The sequence below is a fragment of the Falco cherrug genome, chromosome 1 (assembly GCF_023634085.1).
Source record: "Falco cherrug isolate bFalChe1 chromosome 1, bFalChe1.pri, whole genome shotgun sequence".
Taxonomy (NCBI): Eukaryota; Metazoa; Chordata; class Aves; order Falconiformes; family Falconidae; genus Falco; species Falco cherrug.
In genome coordinates, this window is record NC_073697.1 from 124229785 (window position 1) to 124252608 (window position 22824).

General features: G+C 42.9%; 1 protein-coding gene across 1 annotated transcript in view; it reads right to left on the reverse strand.

Moving 5' to 3' along the window:
- PRKCA (protein kinase C alpha) overlaps positions 1-11488 on the reverse strand; it is a 159964-nt gene extending 148476 nt beyond the window's left edge. Inside the window, exons 1-2 of the mRNA XM_055727561.1 lie at positions 11071-11488; positions 7811-7842 (exon numbers count right to left, since the gene is read on the reverse strand). Coding sequence (XP_055583536.1) covers positions 7811-7842; positions 11071-11243 — 205 coding nt within the window. The 5' untranslated portion in view covers positions 11244-11488. The remainder of the gene's footprint in view (positions 1-7810; positions 7843-11070) is intronic.
- Between the last annotated feature and the right edge of the window lie 11336 nt (positions 11489-22824).

Here is a 22824-nt window from a genome sequence, read left to right on the forward strand (position 1 = left end):
AATTATCACTGCATCCCAACACGGAAATCTGGTTTCTTCATCTTTCTGCAACTTTCTTTCCAACATTTCATTAAATTCTACTCATGCCATAAGTCACATCCACAGAAATCTTGTATAAAATTAACACCATATGTGGCTGCATATAAACAGTTGATATGCAGTATTGCACTAAAGCAGAGGGAAAAATAAAGAATACGCCAAACTTTATCTTGCCCAGGACTCAAACTGGTTTATCTGTCAACTCTGAATGAGCTATCACTCCCACGTGTTTAATTAGAAGCTGAAAAGCTTCATAAAATTACATCCAGGGCACTGGAACAGTCAGTTTCTTTTGACTGTAACACACTGCTGGGATATCTAACTAATTCAAGTAAACAAAACAAAACTTAGTATTTTAGAAGTGTGGGAAGGGTGAAGACTGTTTTAGCCTTCAAATGTAATAAAAGAAAAAAAACCTTTTGCTGCAAGATAAGATTTAATTATGTTCCAGTTTTGATGAGCACAATATCACCAAGGAAACTTTTAAGAAGACAGAAGTGCAATGGCGTATTTCTCTTATTTTACTGTCATGTTTTATGTTGAGTGAATTGTATATTTAATGAATTGTGCATTGGGTATAGAATCATTTAGGTTGGAAAAGACCTTTAAAATAGAGTCCAACCATTAACTTAGCACTGCCAAGTCTACCACTAAATCACATCCCTAAGTGCCGCATCTACACGTCTTGAAGATACCTCCAAGGATGGAGACTCATCCGTATCTATTTGATTTTTATTTTTTTTTTTGCGATACACATAATTGTAGTAACAGAGAATCCTCACCAACATGAATACATGTATCTTCCCTCTTCTGACAAAGATGTCCTATTGTCCTTTCTATAGAGCAATGGTGCTCAGAGACAACATATCCCCTTTCCCCCTCCCAGAAGACAACTGCTGAAAGCATAAACCTGTATGTCTACATTATCAAGTAACGCTCCAACGGGAAAAGTTCTGTAGAAAAAAACAGTACCAAGACCTAGACGCCCATACAGCCCCCATTTCAGTTCAGAGGGTTTACATTTGATGAGCTGCAGTGTGATCCACGAGCCCAACATCCTTTAGTACCTGGAGGACATCAAATGTGCTGCGGTACTGCAGCTCTCTGTGCAGTATCACGCAATGGAAATCCACCCTGCGTGCTCCAAGACCACCCAGCAAAGCAAACCAAAGCATTGTGAAAGCAGGGATGACTGGGATATGCATTTCCAAAGGGCTTCCCTAATCCAAACCAACACTAATGTATTCGCACTCATTAAGACTCAGGAGTTTCATCTGCATGTCAGTGCCGTTCTCAGTAAAAGCCTGGAACGTGGCTAATTTTTCAGAATTCAGCTGCAGGGATAGGAACAGAATCTCAACTTACACTAATATCAGGCAATTAATAGGACCGCATTTCTTCATAATATGGGACATATGTTGCAAAGGGAAGGAAAGGGACACTGAAGGAGGGGAAGAACAAATAAATAAAAGCTGACAAGAAAAATGTACAATAAGCATCTTATCTGCATGCTTATAATCTGTATTTCAGATTATCTGGAGATCATTAAAATTACTATCCTTTGAGGAGGAGTCCACAGGTACACAGTCCACAGATCAGGCTGAGGGTAAAAGGCCAACAGAAAGGGGCAGAGCTGGCGACAGGAATCATTGCAACTGTCTGTGTGCTGATAGAATTTATGCTCCCAAGTGGTGTTGCTGGGTTTGGGTTTTTTTCTTTGATTTTTTTTTTTTTTGGGGGGGGGGGGGGGGGGGGTATTGGGGGTAAGGTGTATGTGGTTGGTTTTTGCTCTGGAGGTTCTATTTTTGAACAGATATCTCCAAGTTATACACAAGAAAATATACTAATTAGCTGCTTTAAATATATTTAAGTTCCTGTTTCAGAAAATGTCATGCTGACCATTAAGTGACATAGAAAGCATCAGTCACAAACTCTTAGTGACTTCCATGGAATTCATTTCTAAATCTCAGGCTTATAGAAACATTAATGTAAACTGTATCACGTGACTAATAAGTAATATAAAGAACACAAAGAAAAACACATTGCCCAACTGTGGTCTGTAATACCTGATCCCACCACAAAAATGATAAAGGTACAAGAGAAGAGATTCTGGTATACAGAGGAGAACTTACTTTGTATCTTATCCACCCTCCGGCAATAACATTTCCAAGTAAGGAAGACAGAAAATATTTTTATGAGAAGCAACACAGCAATGTAATACACTTTTCTTTATTAGGTTGGGGTTTTTTGTTACAAAGAAAAATGAAGATAGTAAAACAGACAAGAAACTCTTGATAGGGGAAACAGAGCTAATGGGATGGAAATCCAAGAACTATGCCTTGATCCATACACAAGAAAGAATGAATTGTGCTGCTTCCTCTATAAACATGTTATAAGAGAACTGAGGACTAATAAAAACTGTACAGGTCACCCAGGTCACAGCTGTTCAGAGGTTTCATTGGTTCAAATCTTCAGAACATAGATATAGCATTAAAAATCCCTCAACCACTTCTTTACAGAGACCTTTAATACAACATTTTTAATGAAAAAACGTGGTTTAAAGAGGAGGCAGCATCAGTGGGTTCTTTTGTCTTTTCACTGTAGAAGAGAGGTCAAGAACTAGCGGACAAAAAAACAACGCAGAGGAAATGGAAGTGCTGGTTTAATGTGCCAATATTATGATATTTGCAAGGACAGTGAAAAAATAAAATCCAACCATTTCTATTTTTAGTGAAGGAGCTACTGCAGATGTCTAACTAGCCCAGAACCAGCAGCATTAAGCAGCATACCTAGCATGACACAAGCTATTCCAAAAAGTTTACCATATCGACTTCAGATAAAATTCAACATTCAGAAAAAGTCTGAAAATAAATTGAAGGAAGGTGGGGGGAAAAAAGGTGGAAAGAGCAATAGTTGCACAGATTAGCTAAGCATAATGATCTGTTTTAATTGATTTCTCTAATATTTATGTGAACTAGAAAACAAACGTGATACTCTTCCTTAGCTAATTATCCTTAAGCCAAATTTATTTCAAAGCTGAAATGTAGCAGAATATGGCACTTCCTTAGATCCTGCAGAAATAGTGTAAAAGAAGGAAAACTTGCAGTTAATAACTATAAATTTTGACCATTTGGAAGAGAATTAACAACAGGCCCTTAATCAGGAACATGACTTGATCGTGTTTATATTACTGTAACTAAAAATATTTTCACCTTGAGGAACTCACTGAGCCTTCAGTGCTGAACTTAAAACCACCGTCTAAACATATATAAACACACGTTCTTCAATGAACACTCTTCACATCTTAGTGAATTGCTATTTCTTGTGCTCTGTTCACCAGAAAAACTTTCTTTACAAACCAAACACAAAGAAACAAATACAGGTTATACTCAGAGTATAACAGTATCAAAGAGTGAAGAAGCCGAAATTTAACTTAAAAGCTTGCTTAATTTGAGCTCTGCTTTCTTAAAAGAGGAACTTTCATGCGATGGCAGATTGAAAAACACTTTACTCCATTTTTCACATTCCTCTTGCAGTATTTCCAGGTGCATATCACAGTAAAGCTTTCAGCTTTACAGACAGCTTGCTGCCCTGCTTGACAACGTAAGAACGCAAAACAAAGCCACAACTCCCTTAAACAATCTCATTATCATGTTTTCACTACCACAAAGAAAATCAAACAGCAAAACCAAAACAGGAGAATAAGAACCCCTGTTTCAAAAGCACAATATTTTAAAATAGTTCATGTTTGTAGAAATCAACAATAAAACACAAACAGCAAACCGCTTCCTACTAACAGCAGGCAGTAACAATATATTCCTTAGGAGAAAATTAATCCAGCTGAACTCTTTCACATTCACACATTACCAGTGACAGGCCCAGACTGTTCCCACTGCTACTTTTTGACCCCAAACCTTCTCTCTGAAAAACTAATTTCTGATAATGCAGCAGAAATCTGCAGCCTTTCCATGAAATAACGTATCACAACTCATAGTTGCAAACCTAACTAGCCATTCTGAGTATCTATTTGCTAGTATATACAGCAGCTAGCCACACCAGAATATACACATGAAGATACAAACTACTTAGGATGCAGACAGTCTCTTGCTAAGCATTTGTGTGGTAATAATGCAATTGCACCCTGAACCTCTGGCACATTAAGGGCATTAGAAGCCATACTAAATTGAATTTATTGTCTTTTGAAAATTCATAGGGATAGCATAAAAATAAGGAGGGGAGGAAAAAAAAAACCACACAAAGAATTTGGCAAGGTTTTTTTAAAAGAAAATAAATGCGAATCCTTCAATCCCAAAGAAGTCACCGAAATGTTTTTACGTAATGCTGAAGCTGAACACTACAGCAGAAACATAGGCATTGAAATCATAAAAATAATTACATGCATTTGAAAACATGTTCCAAGGCTCAAAGCCAGCCTGATGAAAAAAGGTATTAATGGTCCAAAAAAAGATCATCGCAGTATAGCATTAAGTTTTAATTTAAATAAACTTAAACATAAAAATACTTTCTTTTGAGGACATCTCTTAAAAATAAAACTAGAACTGTATTGTGTGTGACACTTTTCTAAAAGAAGCTTTAAAAACATATAAAAGCATACTGTGTTAGCTGCAATGCTTAATACTACATAAACACTAAGTAGGGACTTTTCACAGAACGGGTGGGGTTGGAAGGGACCTCTGGAGATCATCTAGCCCCAGGTTCATCTACAGCAGGTTGCTCAGGATCACATCCAGGTGGGTTTTGTACGTCTCCAGAGAAGGAGGCTCCGCAGCCTCTCTGGGCAGCCTGTTCCAGTGCTCTGTCACCCTCAAGGTAAGGAAGTTCTTCCCCATATCCAGAAGGAACTTCTTGGGTTGCAGTTTGTGCCCGTTGCCCCTTGTCCTGTCGCTGGGCACCACTGAAAAGAGCCTGGCCCCGTCCTCTTGGCACGTGCCCCTAAGGTATTTGTGTGCATGGGTAAGATCCCCTCGGTCTTCTCCAGGCTACGCAGGCCCAGCTCTCCCAGCCTTTCCTCCTAAAGGAGATGCTCCTTGCCCCTCACCAGCTTTGCAGCCTCTGCTGGACCCTCTCCAGCAGTTCCCTGTCTCTCTTGAGCTGGGGAGCCCAGAACTGAACACAGTACTCCAGATTTTTTAAGTAAAGAATTATTAACACAAATATTCATAGAATAAATGCAGTTTCTTGGAGCAGAAGCATCATTTGAGTTTGATACATTACTCTTGTGGACTTTTCCCCTTCCCTTTGGTAACAAAGGCCAGAGAAATTTAAAACAACTTTGGAAATAATAAAACCACCTAACTCTGAAACCTGCCCGACATCAAGTTTCTGTCTGCCAGGAGATTTTACAACACTCCTGAAAACAGCTAAAAAAGTTTCTTATAATGGAAACTCTGACGGACCAAGAACTACAGTTATACTAGGAGCTGTCACTGTAATATTCTTTCCTTTCTTTCATGTCATACTGAAATCTCCATTTTCTTTTTAATTTGTCACTCTTTTCTGTAAAGGTAGCTTATCTAAAGCTTAATTAAAGAAACTAGGGGGTTTTTTGCAACCAACCTTCTAGTTTCACATGTTTTTTTAAAAAAAAAAATCATTCTTCTCACTAATTTTGATCATTAATTTGTCTTCCCAGGTTTAGATGATGATTTTTTAGATAGAAGCTTCAGAAAGTTGAACTGAAAAAACACCGATTCACCTGCTTAACTTTATCATAGAAGTTTTATTTTTCAAGAGTATTATCCGAAGAGTATGAACTTGATTTTCATCAGTCAAATTTAATGAATGATGGCAAAAAAACCCACTACTTAAACTTATTAGCGCACCAACAATAACTTGCTACAAGCTACCTAAAATTTGAATATTTTTTAGAGATTTTGACTGTGTAAGAATACAGACAAGAATGATGAATACAAGTCTTCAAAGGGACACTGCAGAACCTTACTCCAATGCAGACAAAAGTCCAGTTTGAACATATTTAGGTCCCTAAAAAGTATCACTTCCAAAGCATTTAAAAATAAATAAGGCTGCTCTACTGCTTTTACTCTTGGTTGTATTCAGGCATGGAGTTTGGAGGGAAAATGCAACTGAATTCAAGTTTTTAGCTAGCTTTAGCAAGATTAGTCCTCATCAGACAAAACTACTTCTAGCTAACCAGAATTCCAATGGTAAAAGGAATTCTGGGCTCAGAATCCAAAATGCTGGAAATGAACTGCCATAGCAAATTTGATCTGTGGCTCAGATGAGTGGATCATGTCCAATTTGATCCACTACCTGACTGACTGGAAGACAGGAGAAAGTCAACATTGTGCAAACTGCAAAACTTAAGATACATAACAGTATAATTTAAATGCAGCCCAAATTATTTTCTCTATACCAATGGAAAACTGTACTGATCACCTAAGTAATTCCTTAACTATCTGAGCTATGCTGAACGGGATTCAGGAAATGCCATTCCATTTCCGACTGGGGACTACAGACTGACGTATAGCACTACTCTGGGTGCTATGACTAGCAAAAAACTGGAGGATATCTACAAAACTTAGTATTAACATCTTGGGACACAGAGGAAGTTACATACGAGATTCATAGTAAAATCATGGTTGCATGCTTACCTCAATAAGGCATGCAATGTTCTCACAACACGTGTGTGCCTGCAAGTTTCTACTTGCAGAAAGAAAAAATATTTATTGAGACATCTTTAAAAGGCATCATTCTTTTGCATTCAGTTTCTCAGAGGTTTAATTTCAGGAATATCAACTAACATCAACTTTCACAGAAATACCACAGAATCCATAATTTCACTAACTACTAAGTAAAAGCAACATTCAGGATAGTCAAATATGCTCTAAAGCATTAGCAAATAACCATTTAAAAAAATATAATGAAAGAAACAACCAAAAGGCTAGCTAATGAGTACACAATGTACATCTGCAGGTGAAATGATAGGGAAGAAGGTGGGGGAAGAGAAAGAGACAACAAAAAGCCTCATCCTAATTAGGTAAACATATGACAGAGAGAAAAAAACCCAAACAATAGTGGGGTGCGGTTATGTTATGATTAAATGCTAAATAATGATAAGAATTTGGCAAAAATACAGAATATGTGAGAATACAGCATATAATGCTCTGGCTTTCATGTGTGTAGTTATGTTCCACTACAGTACCTTTCAATTTCTCAAGGTTAGTAGAATTTATTATATCAGTGATTTTGTAGCGGTGGATTTTTTTGTAATTGTATATTACATAAGACAGAAAAATGCTGCTTGTCCTAAAATGTAGTTCAAACCAAAGGTCCTCCTAAACATACAGCGCATGAAAATTAAAAACAGGGAGCTTGGGTTATGAAAAGAAGCCATATGACTAAAAAGTGAATCCATTTTCCAAAACGCCCACACAGACAAGAGCTTCTGATGTGAAAAACGGTCTCTGCAAAAGCTAAATTGCACAGATTATTTTCCTGAAAAGTTAGAATCTGCACTACATGCAGATTATGTATTTCCTGTGACGCGATTAAAAAAACCCACAATTTTTTATGTTATTACAGTATGAACAATTAATTGACTGTTCAATGTATATGATAGAAATACCAATACTTATTTAATTGAATAATTGTCTTCCTTTAGAATTTACATAGGCAGAAATGCTTGCTTAGTTTTCCCAGGCTTGTCTCCCTCTTGCTGCAGGCAAGTTTTGGTTAGCTTCAGAATGAGGTGCAACGAGGCATGCCAGCCAACATAGCATTTGTGGCTTACCTTGACACTGAAATCCTTGTTTCCCAAATCCCCTGCATAAAAAAGAAAAAAACAAAAAACAAAAAACTGTCTTAGCATAGTTTAGTTATGATTTCTTCTCAGTGATCTGTAACAACATAAAAATAGCTACATATTAAATTACTCAGATTTTGCTAAGACAGCAACAGATTTTAAAATATACAACACAGAACAGCCCACCCATTTCAAAGCAGAGAACAATACCTGTCACCAGCTATGTAATTTCAGCTTCTGGCAACAATTTTTTTATTATTATTATTTTACAAGCTATTTTGGATCTACAATTATCATCAGCTGTGATTACCGCATAATATTTCAACGCATTTAATGCGACATGTACACTTCACAGCAACGTAAAGTATTCCAAAGTTCTAGCAACGGTGTATAAAACAAATCAGACTTAGGTTTTCATCCAAATTTTAGGATTGCATGCAGACATTGTTATGTGCCTCAGAGATACCAGTGGCTTGTTGTATGGAAAGGAGGCAGGTTAAAGGTTTTGCTTGTTTCAATATAAATGAGAAGACAGGCCCACTGGCTTCATACCCATTATTCTTCCAGCTTCCTTGCTTTATTTCTGTAACAAAATACAAATGTGCGTGTAATACTTTACCAATGAATACAGGGACACACAAGCATGGTGGCACAGGGTATCCGGAGTCCCAGTGTACATTAGACCTCTGGTAAATTGCACTGTTGTTGGTTTTATTTATTTGTTTGTCTTTAAACATTCAATATGCTCTTTCCACAAAAATATATATTTTGAGTATCCTCCCTATAAACATTTCTCTGCATTTTCCCTCTTTGCAGAACATTTTTCATCTGGAGACCTGGAGCTGCTTACACTCAAAGACAAATGAACAAAACCCGTGAACTGTAGAAGTTAGCCAGTATGCTGTATCCAATTAACAACAGAAAGTATGGCCATCGACTTTGAGGAAACGTGTTTGTTTTTTTAAATAATATCAACAATTTCCCCACTTCACTTTTTATTTATTTATTTAAAAGAGAAGAGACAAAAAACATTTAGTATTACTTCAGGTGGAAACTGACATTACACAGCTTCGAGCCTTTCCATAGATTTCTCAAAAGGCTCTACCTGTTATGTTATACATGGGCCTAAACTAAGAAAACCAGAAGAAACATAGAAACGTTTGTTTACTTGGCAGCATGCATGACTACACTATACTGTCATTCTGCTGCTGTTTCCTCTTGTTTTCACAAAAGCAAAAAGCATGTACTGAATGTGTCCAAATGCAATGGCAAGAAAGCTGACAGCAGGACTAAGAACATGAAACAGACTGTAGATAATTTTTCACCCTTTTAAGCAGACTTTTTTGTTAAGAACATTCCTGTATTAGCTACTCTAAAAGCACAGCAGTTCTGCAGTGTTTGAGCTGAATTCATAGGCCAACCAGCTGCAGTCCCTTGACTCCCTGCTCAGTTACAATGTATTTTAAGTAAGAGTTTTTTTAAAAAAACCCAACACTTCAGAAACAAAGCACAGATCAAAGCTGTTTAAGAAGACAAGGAGGCACTGAACAGTTTTAGTAAGTGTTACCTGGTCAAAATAACCTAAGAAAAAAAAAACCCCACCTGTTTGCATAGTTCATGGAAAGGTTGTATTTACTATTCTTTATATCTTAAAACCTATATTAGTTGCCACACTTTATTTTGGAAATAGATAAAGTACTTTTTATGGTGTATGATGCTTATTGAAGAGCTGCCCATCTTCAAATGGGGAAATGAAATAAGAGTTTGAGTTGTCAGGTGCTCATCTGATGAATCTTAAGAGCTTCCTTAGACTCACTAGCAGGACAAGGCAAAAGAGCACAGCTACTCTTGCCACTCTTGTCAGCTACAAGAATACCCTTTTACATTCAAATCCATCCTAGCATTTCATGACAGTATTCCACTTTTGTTTTTTAATTGTGCTACTTATGTGCACACACACAGTCCAACAATAACACTGCAGCATTTTTTCACGCTTCCCAATTAATTCTGTTTTAGATTAACTTCGATGCAGTTTCTGAAGGTCTCTCACTTCTACCATACAAACTTTGAAATTTTTTTTCACATAAGAAAAAAAAAACCCCATGCTCAAAAAGTTGGCTTGTTTCTTCTGCAATCTACCATCCTCAGTTTGCCTTCCTTTCCTGCCTTACTCTGCTAATATATTTCAATTATTTCTGAAGTCTTTCTTCAACACAAGCCGAAGAAAACTCAAGCAGGCAAAGGTCTGCGTCCAGGTGCATAAACATGCAAAAAAGAGCAAGGCACCTGCCACAGACACGGAGCCAGCTGGATACAGCCGCCTCCAGGTGTTTTACAACTTTGCCTAAAATAAATCACAGCTCCCATGCCCAGCGAGGCAGCCTGCGCCTCGCCCTGCGCGGCCGCACGCCAGCGGGGGGGGGAGCAATGCGCACCCGCGGAGTTGCAGCGCTCGCCAGGCGCCCCCGCGGAGGGCAGGCGCGGAGCCCACCGGCCCAACCGGGACCCGTAGGGGTATTTCTCTCCCCCCTCCCCCAACAGCTCAGCAGCGAGGGGGTCGGTAGGAAGTTTTCCTCCCTAGCAAAAGCCCTTCTTTTCCAGACCTCCCTCCCCTTCCTAAACGCGTAACGTAGCGGCGGTGCCTGCGCGCTCCTCGGCTCCCTGCCCTCCCTCTGCCGCAGGAGCAAATAAAGCAGGCACGGCTCGCAAAGTTAAGGCAGGGCTGCAGAACTTGTGCCACACAGCAACACCCACAGCATGAAACAGAAAACCCTCCGCTCCCACCGCGGCAGCTGCAGCGCGGCGGGGCTCCCCGCGGCGGGGCGGGCACGGAGACGGGGCTCCGCGGGTGCGCTCCGCCGAGCCGAGCAACGCCCGGGGGGCGACGGAGGAACGCGAACCCGGCTGATTTGGGAAGCCATCACCCCCACCGATCCAGGCGCCGCCGATCTCTGCGGCACGGGCCGGCGCTGCCCGCCGAGCGCCGGCGAGTTCAGGGGCTGCCCCCGGCCGGGGCGCGGGGCGCGCCGGGCTCAGGCAGGGCGCTGGGGCGCCGGTGGCCGCAGGCAGCCCGCCGGGAGCGCGGCTCCCGCACCGCGGCTCACCTGACCGGCGCCGGGGGCAGCGAGCGGCGGCACCGGCGGCCGGGAGGGGAGGCACGGCCGGGGCTGCCCCGGAGCGGGGAGTCCCCCGGGGTGGGCGGGCCCGGACGGGTGCGGGGGGGGCAGGGCGCTCCCGGGGTCGCTCACCAGATGAAGTCGGTGCAGTGGCTGCAGAACGTGGGCTGCTTGAAGAAGCGCGCGATGAATTTGTGCTCCTTCACCTCGTGCACGTTCTTCTGCCTCAGGGCCCCCTTGCGAGCGAAGCGCCGCGCCGCGTCCGGGGCCGCGCCGGGCTCGGAGCCCGGGAACACGTCGGCCATAGCGCCCTCCTCTCCACCCCCTCGCCGGGAGCCGGGCCGCGCCGCGAGTCGCCGCCCCGACGTCCACCCCGTCCGGCGGCCGCCGAGTCTCTGGCAACGGCGGCGCTGGGCACTGCCTCCCGCTCCCGCGCCTGACGTCGGAGCGGCGCGTAGGGAGCGGGAGGAGGATCCCGGCCCCGGGCCCGCTGCTCCGCCCGCGGGGTGAGCGAGCCCCCGGCCGCCGGCGGGGCGGGGCGGAGCGGGGCGGGGCGGGGCAGGCCCGGCGCGGGGCCGCCCCCGCCGGGGGCAGCGCGTGCGCCGCGGGGGGGGCGCTCCGCAGGGGCGGGGGGTGTCAGCACCTGCCGCCTCCCGTCAGCGGCCCCCGCCCCGCGCACCCGCGCACAGGCACCGGCTCCTCTCACACTCGCACCGGCTCCTCACACCCCCCCACACACACCCCCACACATACACGGCTCCTCACACTCACACACTCGCACACACACACACACCCACACACCCACACACACCGGCTCCTCACACACACACCCACACCCCCCCCCACACACACTCACACACCCACCCCCCCCCCCCACACACACACTCCCACACCCCCACACACACTCACACCCCCACACACACACTCACACACTCACACCCCCCCACACACACACTCACACACTCGCACACACACACACACCCACACCCCCCCACACACCGGCTCCTCACACACACACCCACACCCCCCTCCACACACACTCACACCCCCCCACACACACACTCACACACTCGCACACACACACCCCCCCACACACACCGGCTGCTCACTACCACACCCACACACCCCCACACACACACTCACACACTCGCACACACACACACCCCCCCCCACACACACACTCGCACACACCCACACACACACCCCCACACACACACTCACACACTCGCACACACCCACACACCCACACACACCGGCTCCTCACACCCACACCCCCCCACACACACACTCGCACACACACACTCGCACACCCACACACACCCACACACCCACACACACCGGCTCCTCACACACACACCCACACCCCCACACACACACACTCACACACACTCACACACCCCCTGGCTCCTCACACTCGCACACTCACACACTCACACACACACTCTCTCTCTCACTCACTCACTCTCTCTCTCACACACACTCTCTCTCACTCACTCTCTCTCACACTCCCACACACACACTCTCTCTCTCTCACTCACTCTCTCTCTCACACACACTCTCTCTCTCTCTCACTCACTCACACACACACACACACACACACAGAGGCACCGGTTCCTCTCACGCTCACATCCACACACACCCCCACACACAGGCACCGGTTCCTGTCACACTCACAGACACAGAGACACCGGCTCCTCACACTCACACACACTCACACACACACGCACACACAGAGGCACCGGTTCCTCTCACACTCACATCCACACACACACATCCCCCCCCCGCCGCACCCCCCACCCCCCCCTCCCACCCCCACCCCCTCCACCCGGTTCCTGTCACACACACACAGACACTGGCTCCTCACAGTCACACTCACACACACACACACACACACACACAGGGGCACTGGTTCCTCTCACACACACACGCAGGCACCGGCTCCTCACACTCACACACAGAGGCACAGGCTCCTCTCACACTCTCACACACACAGAGACACACACAGGCACCGGCTCCTCATGCTCACAGGCACAGGCACTGGCTTCTCTCACAGTCACACACACAACACAGAGACACCGGCTCCTCTCGCACTCACACACACACGCAGGCACAGAGGCACCGGCTCCTCACACACACACACACAAGACAGTGGCTCCCCTCACACTTACACACAGACACATACAGACAGCGGCTCCTCTCTCACACACACTCCCCAGCTCTCCCCTGTATGTACAGGGGCTCCTCACACACACACGCACCAGCCCTCCCCCAGAACACACACCGGTTCCTGTCACACACACAGGTTCCTCTGTCTTTCTCACCCATCCACCCACACAGGCTTCCCTCACACATGCAGTGAGGCTCCCCTCACACACAGACACCCACAGAGAAGCTACACACACACACGCATGCGCACACACACACACGCGCGCGTGCGCACACACACACTCCCCGCACACATACACACACACAGAAGCTCCCCTCACACACACACACACACTCCCCGCGCGCCACACACACGCACACACACACGCTCCCCGCACGCACACACACACACACACACACACACGCTCCCCTCACACACACACATACCCCTTGGCTCCCCTCACACACGCACCCACCCACACAGAGGGCGTCCAGCCCCCTTCTCTGCCTCCCACGCAGAGCTGCCTCCCTTCGCACACGCGGAGGGCAGCTCACACACGGACACGGAGTTCCCGCAGTGTCGGCCATGGGAGCTGACACCTTCCTTCCAGGCTGGGCCCAGCACCAAGCGGAGCTGCTGCCCTCAGCAGCCCCAGGGCCTGGGCAGGACTGGCAGCCACGGCACGGGTGACCCTCCGGCACCACTGCCTCCCTCTTCCCTTCACTCAGCACACAGCCTCTACGCCGTGCCACAAGCCCAACCACCGCCATCGCAAAGAGCACGGCTAACTTATACCCAGCTGCTCTCTGCCGCCTTCGCAGCGCGCGCTTCCTGTGCCTGCCGTGAGAGATGTCATTCCACCACCACAACAAACAAAGGTGTAGCCAGACGCTCTCCTTCGCAAACCTCTCCCCTTCCTGCAACTCAGGAACCCGACAGCATACATGTAAACGCCGGGGCCAGACTGTACATCATGCGGAACCCACCGGACCTACAACACATGACAAAAGAGCAGGTGCACTGTCTTGCCCCACTGCAGCATGTCACAGATCTATAATTTACCACACAATACAAATATCCTCAACAAAAAATGCAGGAAACAAGCAGTAAATCTTTTTCACTAACTAATGCATCCAGCACGTACACAAAAGACTTTGACTGTGTTTTTATGCAGTGTGTCAACAATGTAATAAAATGTTCCATAAACTAATAGATCTGTTCATTTATTCCCATTACAAGCAAAATATTCAGAAGTCCCCGGACACAGGAACATCTACCTATGGCAAATGTGCATCCTGTCACATAGCAATTCATACAGTAACTCCATACATTCAGAAAAAACACCACATAAACTATGACTATCTTAACATAAAAACACAATATCTGCATTAAACAAGGAAAACAAGTGCTAATCATATTTTTTTTAATAAGTGCTATTCCCATGGCTACAAATTTTCACATATGGGAAAGAGATGCTTATTAAAAGTTCCTCTACCCCAATATATCTACATACTCATTAAGTCTGTCTGTGTAAGCATGTGTAATATGTTTTATTTCACAAGAATGAAAGCAAGCTAATTTATGGAAATTAAGTCTTATTTGCTGATTGGAGAAGTGCACACGGACATTTACCACAGAACTTGTTGCACGGTATCTCATACTTAATTTTAAACCCTAGGTTTCTGGGCGCAGCCTGGCTGAACTGGTACTGTAGCATTTCATCAACCACCTGATGACGGTGATAGCCCCGTTTTTTCTCTAAGCTTATAGAATCAAGCCAGATGCCCTAGAATCTGTTTCCATATGCCCTTGCTTCATGCACTTTTATTTTGCAAGCAACTACTTTCAAATCTGATCTGAAATTCAATAAAATGTAAAGATTTTTGATTTGGTTTCTACCTATTCTACACATCTTCAAACCTCTTATTCCTCTTCAGAGGGAATAGATATTTCTTGCCTTAATTAACTTATGCCAAAGCATGAGAAGCACTAAGAAACATTTTGTACTCTCATTAAGTGTTCTATCAAGAAATATGGAACGTATTTATTTCTATTCTTTCACTGCGGTATTACAAACATGGCTACTGAAATTGGAGAATATGACTGAATCAGATGCAACTTGCATTACATCTGATTTGGGGCAATCTGTATGTTTAGTAGTTCCTTAAAACCTGCTGAATCATTTTGGATTCCATTTCCTTTCCTGACAGTGACTCTGGTCAAGATTCGTTCACTGAAACATCAGCGAGTGCCCCGGGCTCTTAGTTCCAGCACCTGCTGATTGCCTTGTTAGGCCCCAGAGAAGAGCCAAATGACACCAGTCATGGCACTGCCTGATCATGTTTGGATTGCTTTGTCTCTGTAAAGCAACCATTTTACCTCAAACCTAATAATTATTTTTACGTTGTGATTACACACATTAGGGAAGAGAAAAAAATCTATTATGTGTGCATAGCAATCCTCAGACAACTAAGTAAACCATTACAACACAACCTTCCCTTACTGTATATAACATACAACTCCTCCTACTGCTGTATTTTGGATACACACCACCTACACAATGCTTTTTTTGTATATGTACATATATTTATATATTCACCTTCAATCGTCAAGATTTGTCACTATGACCAGGATACTCTGGCAGCGATACTCCGAGGGGATACTACGTTCCGTTCACCAGACACTTTTGATACATGCTGTTGTAATGTCAGCACCCTCTTGCTGGGAGGCTTTTAATTGCTTGGACACAGGTTTTTCCTACTCTGCACTCAGGTCCTGCGGGTGATACATGAACTCATCCTTCCTCTGCAAATTACTGGAGGAAAGCTGTCTGCCACCTCTTCCTAAGCGCGCACATTCCCACCAGCAGCCCATGACTTGCTCTTCTGCCTAGGGTGGTGTTTGCAATTTGTTTCTGATTCAGGCCATCTGGACAAGGAGTCCGTGTTATCGATGTATGTGTTCAGGCATATACATGGTCATTAAATCAGAGTGCTGGCTTTTCCAATCTCCTGGCAAGCAGCTTCAGAATTCCGACCCCAAAGTGCCATTTACAGGGTCTCCTGGTAACAAATTTACTCCTGTATGAATATTTGGATAATATCCTAAAGAGTTGATCCCTGATAGAAATTCCCATTGGACAGTTTATGAGTTTTTCTCTGAAGAATTTGATTATTGGTGTAACAAACACAACTCCTCAAGTCCTTTGTATATTTGCATCAATATCACCCTTGGTCTGTAAGTGCAAGCATCTGTGTTCATTTTGAAACAGGTTTCTCAGAGTCATTCTGCTGCCTACAAAGCGCCTTCTCCTTTTACTCATCTGGCGGATCAGCATGCTACTGCCTGCACCATTTTTGGATCAAAAAGCAATTGAAACAAGGTCTCCTTCCTAAAGGAAAAGTGTCTGGACTGTTCTGTCCCTATTTACATGTGCTGTGCTGCATCAGATCAACTCAAAGACAAAGCCAAGAACGCCTTCATCGACTTCGGCAATTGTGGCTCTCTATTTTATTATTTCCTGCTTGTCAGACATGTTAAACAAACAGGAATCACTTCCTGCTTGAGACCCATAAGGAAGTTCACAACCTAATTTCTCCTCACATTTGAAAACAAATTACAAACACTTCCTTTTCCAGATACTCATGAGAACAAGTACCTATTTTCCAAACCCCTTCTAGGAAGGATGACTTGATCATTGCAAACTTACTGGTTTCTACCATTTTTACCAGCAACTACTGAGGAATTAATTGCCATAATTAAGTCAAACTAATACATGGACTTTAGAGTAAAATTTCAGAAGCCAGTTTTTCCTAATTTCTTTTTCCACTTCTTCATACTTTGTTACTCTTTTTTGTTTGAAATCACCTCCCGTTCCTAAGTTAGTTTGTCATGTTTTGACCAGGAGCTATTAATTACGAGATAATGTCCACTACTCCTATGTTTTTTCCAGATCCTATTACACATTCACCAACAAAATTGTTTATTGCTCTAACCCAGGTGCTTTGGAAACAATGCACCCTAAATGTTTCAAAAAATCAGAAAAATAAATAAATACACTTGTGTGAGTTTTGTGTGTGGGTTAGCTGGGTGGTGAGAAGGAGGAAGAAATCTTTTGTCTCTCTATATAACAACACTGCTTTCTGCATCTTTCTGTGCCTTTCTGCCTCTGTGTGTTTCCAGTCTGCACAACCCTGCCTGTGCCTCTGTATTTACATTGATTCTCTTCTCTGCCCGTTTCCCCTCAAAGTTACTCTGATTGCAGGTTGGGAAATACTGGGTCATTAGACAGATTTTATTATTGTGACAGACAGCTTGTTTACACATGCTAGTACTAACATGAAAGTTTGAATGTATGTATTAAAACACAGTCAAAAAGAAGGTGAAGTACAGGAAAAAAAAGTCCTATTAGAGATGGGATATCACAGAAAAAATATTTCTGAAAAATCCTGAGGAAAAAAAATGGCATATCATACTAATTAATCATTTGCCAGGGATGAAACTGCAGTTCATTGATATGTCCTAATCAGCAAAATCCTACTCCCCTTTGTGACATGTAAACGATTCCATTATTTCAACTTTAGTTTCCTTGAAAGTGGTGCAAAAACCATTCCTCATGCAGATAGCTTGTAGCTGCCTGTGAATTATCCTCACAGCAGCTCTCCATGGATTTGGAAATAAATGGCAGATGATGTTCAGAATGTTGAGTGTAAAATACGTTTTTTTATATCACTGTTCTCATCAGAATTCTGAGTGACAACCTAGTGCTTTCTTTTCTCACATCTCAGGTGTATGAGGAACATGGTAAAATACCTCCTAGTTATAGAGCTGAATCAGAGCTTGATGCTGTTATACACTGAGATGTGACGGGGGTCCTTTGGGATGTTTCATGGGTTTTGTGTCTTTTTAGATTGTATAAATAAAAATTTCTGCCTCTGCTGGAGTATTTGCCATCGCTGTTTTGCAGATTTTGCCCTTCCCAATAGCAATCACTGTGGAAAACTTTTAATATCTCTTCCAAAAAGTCATTCACATTCTTTTGAGTGCATCAGAACAATTGTCTTGTGTAGGCAAATTTTCAGTCTTCAACTGTACACACAAAAAGGCAGAAAGACACAGACTGAAATACAAACAAAGCACTCAAACCATGTGGAAAAAAGAACAAGCCTCCCTTGTACCAACTAAACAAGACAGCCTCTATTATTTGTGTAGAGAAACATGGCGCACAGGTTTGTTAGAAACAAAGTAGGTGGGTTTTGCAAGGGACAGCTGACCCCTGGAATTCCTTGCCCAGAAGAACCAAACGCAAGAAAGCAGCGCTGGTCAGGACGCTTACGTGGGCTCAGGGGAGCACGGTGGCCTGGGAGAGACAAGCGTTGGGTGTTACAAAATCACAGACCGCAGCTGGCTCAGAAAATTCCCAAAATGGCAAACAATCCAAAAGGGAGATTCTTAGGAGGAAGTATCATATCTGCTTGCCCTTCTCTCACTTCTTCTGAGGTGTGCGCCAGTGGTCACTGTTACTCTAGAGACAGAATTACTAGAGACAAATTAGATGGGTTAGGTGGGCCCTGCCTGAACGAGTACCACCACTTCTGTGGCCTTCGTTTTCTTCCTAACTAAACAAAAAACATTTACGATATACTTAGTGCCAGTGACAAGAAGTTACCCTCAAAATCTTTTTCCAGTCTTCTTGCATGAAAAGCATACTCCATACATGCAGAGTTTAAGTTTGCAGGTAGAGGGAACTCTGTAGGTATGTCTGTATGCAATTCCTCGAAGAGTAAAATATGTCCATCAAAACCAGGTTAGGAAAGCAGAGCCACTATATGCTGTCCTAAAGCCTCTTCCCGATAGTGTGTTTGAATCTCATGTGCTTTTCTGGCACTGAACTGGTACAAAGTAAATTACTTTATACTGTTGATTGCTGGAAAACATCCCTTTCGCCATATCAGTATGTCTAATATCAGATAGATCCGGGTATGGCAGGGCGGTACTTTGAGTTTCTTTATGCTAGTGATGGGCCACATGATGTCATCTCATCGACACTGATGTCAAAGTGAAATGTCCCACCATGTCGATGTGAACAGAAAGGTGTGCTGTATTTTATTTACCATATTCACACAACTCTTCTATTGAAAGGGATTATAATTTTGCAAAAGTAAGCCAAGTAGAATTTTGCCACATGAAGTTAAGGTGTAAATAGACATTATATATATCGTACTTCAAATTATTATTTTTGACAGCTGAATATCATTTATCACAGATACAGGAAATAGTAACCTTCATGTTGCATTTGGTTTATTCTAGACAATAAATGCGATAGGAAAACAAAACCATATCAGCTGGAATATATAGGATATTCACTTCTTTTTCTGTGCCACTGTTACATTGTGGCACGTGGATGTAGAGAAAGCAGAATACCATTTTCAGTGGTTGATTTCCAATTATACCATGTCCGGCTGTGCTCTACACCAGTGTTTACACTTACAGAAACACTAATAATTGAAACGACGAAAGCCTGGCTGGACAAACACAGCTTTAAAATATTTGTTTAATTTAGAAGAACTGAAAAGAGAAAACACTGACGCACAAAACAAGCTGACATTGACTAATTTTATTTTTCTTCCCAAAAACCTAAAGTGACAGTTAACTGAAAAACAAAGTGTGGAAAACCCCTCTGCCACAGAGATGCAACATGAGGAAGGATTCTGTTTGTTAGCATTCAACATCATTCAGCTTCCCACTGGAATTTTCATTTTCCAAAAAATCCCCAGAAATTGTCCTTTAATGACAGCAGAGACTATTTTTTGTCTTTTAATACAGTATTGTGGATTAAAGACTGAAAAGATTAGCAGACTGATACATACCATAACAAGGGAACATCTCCTTTGGTTGTGCTAAGTCTCATGTTACCATTCAGTTTCACAAGGTCCTGTGACCTTAATAGGCCAAAATTGCTATTTATATATAAACAAAACGTGACAGACACTCTTTCAACATGATTTATACTTTAAAATCGTTTTGCTCCAGAGGCATAATTTTAAAAATCGGACATCTCACCCACAATGTTACTAAGGAAAAAAGACCCGGAGCATCCCATATGCAAATGCCAGTGGGTTTTGTTCCAGCTGCGTTATGTCATGTCTGTGAGACAAGAGCTAGGCAGCTTGCTTTCAGAAGGTTTGGAACAGCGGTTAAGCCAACTTGTACAGCAAACTAATATTATTTAACTTGACTATACTCTGATATCCATAGAAAAGCAATGACTCGCTTGTTGATGACCACATAATTAGGTGCCATGAGGGAGAAAAATGAGATTTTTTTACCCCTAGAAATAAAACAAAAAACAAAAGAAACAAAACGTGTCACGAACATACACACATGTGCTTTCTGCATGATTTCAACTTCTATCCTAAATATATTGCCCTTTGTAGAGCGCTCATGATCTGTTCTTTCCAAAACATCTGGACATCTTCTCTTTCAAAACTTAGATTTACGAGAATGTCATGGATATCAGTTCTGGCAATGTTGGAACAGTTGCAATTGTATTTCATTCTGTTGCCAAACAGCATCTTTGTGTCTCCCTGTGCAATGAAAAATCTCTGTGTGCCATGAATAAAGGAAAATCAACCTCTGATATTTATTTTTGTTACTGTAACATAAAATTACAAAACACATGCAAAGCTCCAAGAAAAACCTGGCTAGATGATGATGCAGATTACAACACTAGCATCAAAATCTTTAAAGATATACACACATGTGGAGATCTTCAAAACAGCTGAGTGGCCTTCTGGAAACCAAAAGAGATAGCTACATTTTCCAAAGAACACAATACACCAAAAGTTTACTTTAATAAAGTGAGCACTTTTAAGAGCATGGCCTTCATTTAGTAGTCTAAATACAATTTGAGCCCTTCTGAAAATCTGATTCCAGTTATTGATACTGGCCCCTTCAAAATCTGCTTCCTCTTAGGAAGGCTTCACCCTGGATTTATTGCTGGAGGTTAGAGGCTGTCACAATGTGAAATTAGTTTATTGATATCTTCCTACTGTAATGGTCCACACTATAAAAATACCATGCTTTGTGCTACAATACGAGTCTGTTAACAGGATCCAGACGCAGAATAATGCGATGTCATGAGCATCAGACATAGGCCACATCAACAGAGGTGCATAAGGAAGCTTCAACAGCGGCATGATTTTTCTAGCAAAATGACTAGCTCAAGACAAACTAACCTCTCCTATTGCATTAGCCCTAAACTCATCCACTGATGTTTAAACATTCAAGAACATTTACAAATCAGCTTTTAAAAGTCAATGGCCTTCCCTCTGGATCCAACATTTTGTGAAATTTTCTGTTCTGAGACTACATTTTTAGCTTTTTCAGACTTGTCAGTCAACAGTGAAATGAGGAATTCCCCCTTTTGGAGTTAATTTGCTAAGAATACCAGATTAAAATATATATGAGGAAAAATTATAGTCAGCTATTTGTGTTGACTTGGGAAAGATTTGGGGAAACCTCCTAATTTTGTTAATTGTATATAAATTGATTCAAACCACGTATAAAAACATTGATAACACCCTATTAAGAAAAGCCTCAAATGAGCCCATGACAAGACTTGGGCTGGCTGGTGAAGGTTTTGCTTTAGGCCATAAGGGAGATCAGTATCCACTGTTTGATTACACAGTGCAGGAGATGAATCCCAGGGAAGGTACATTTATTCATCTGGAACACTCTGGACTTCTGCCCAGAAAAAATTTAACGGATGATATCCATGGGTTAATAGAGATCATAGGATCTATCTAGATTGAAGATGTCTATTTATTAGGTGGTACCAATAGATGCCTCTGACACAGCCAAAAAGCATCAATCTTAGGCTGCTTTTAGACATGCATGCTTTCCAATGAAGATTTTAATGTGGATGAATATACCAAGCTGCTTCTTGATTTGTTGATCCTCTTATCTGTCATTTGGGAGAACCAAAGAATGGCAATAAATAAATCTGGTGGTAGCTGAGCTTTCTGATACTATCATGGCAATGTGCCAAGGGAGGCACAGGGTATTTAAGACCGCTCTTGTTTACCCAGACATCCCTTATCGCAAGGGATGGAGTCTTCCTAGCATGAAAACTAGCAAGGATTGCTCAGCTGGATCACAAAGTGGTAAAATACTGACAACAATTTTGAGGTACCAAAAATGTAAAGTGTGTTCTTGTAGCACTGTATTTTCCTTGGAGAACTTGCATCAGATCCTGACCAGATCTGCACTCTCTCCGGCTTGTAAACAAGGTGACAACCAGAGGCAATACATATATATATGAAAAAAAAAAAAAAATTAAAACCAAGGTCAGATGCTGCTCCTGCAGAAATCTGTGGCATCTGGCTTAATAGAAATCAGAAGAATAATGATGAAGTGAACCTTGAAAACTTTGTTTCAAACTTGATGGGAGAAGAGAAACGGTTTGGCCTGAGCTGGGGGAGCACTGGTCTTTTCTGACCTCTCCATTAGGCTGGCTGGCTTCTCCCTTGAATGCAGTTGTGTACCTCTACATCTGCGCTGAGGGAGAAACAGAAAGATGAAGCGAGGCAGAAAAGGGTGAGAAGGTCTGTGGCTCCATACTGTGCTCTTATGTTGAATTCTGAGAAGCTGTCCCTTGCAGAACTGTCACTGCAGATCCAAACTCTCATAAAGAATAATTTGCCCCCAAGGCTTCCTAATTTAACATTCCCGATTGAGAA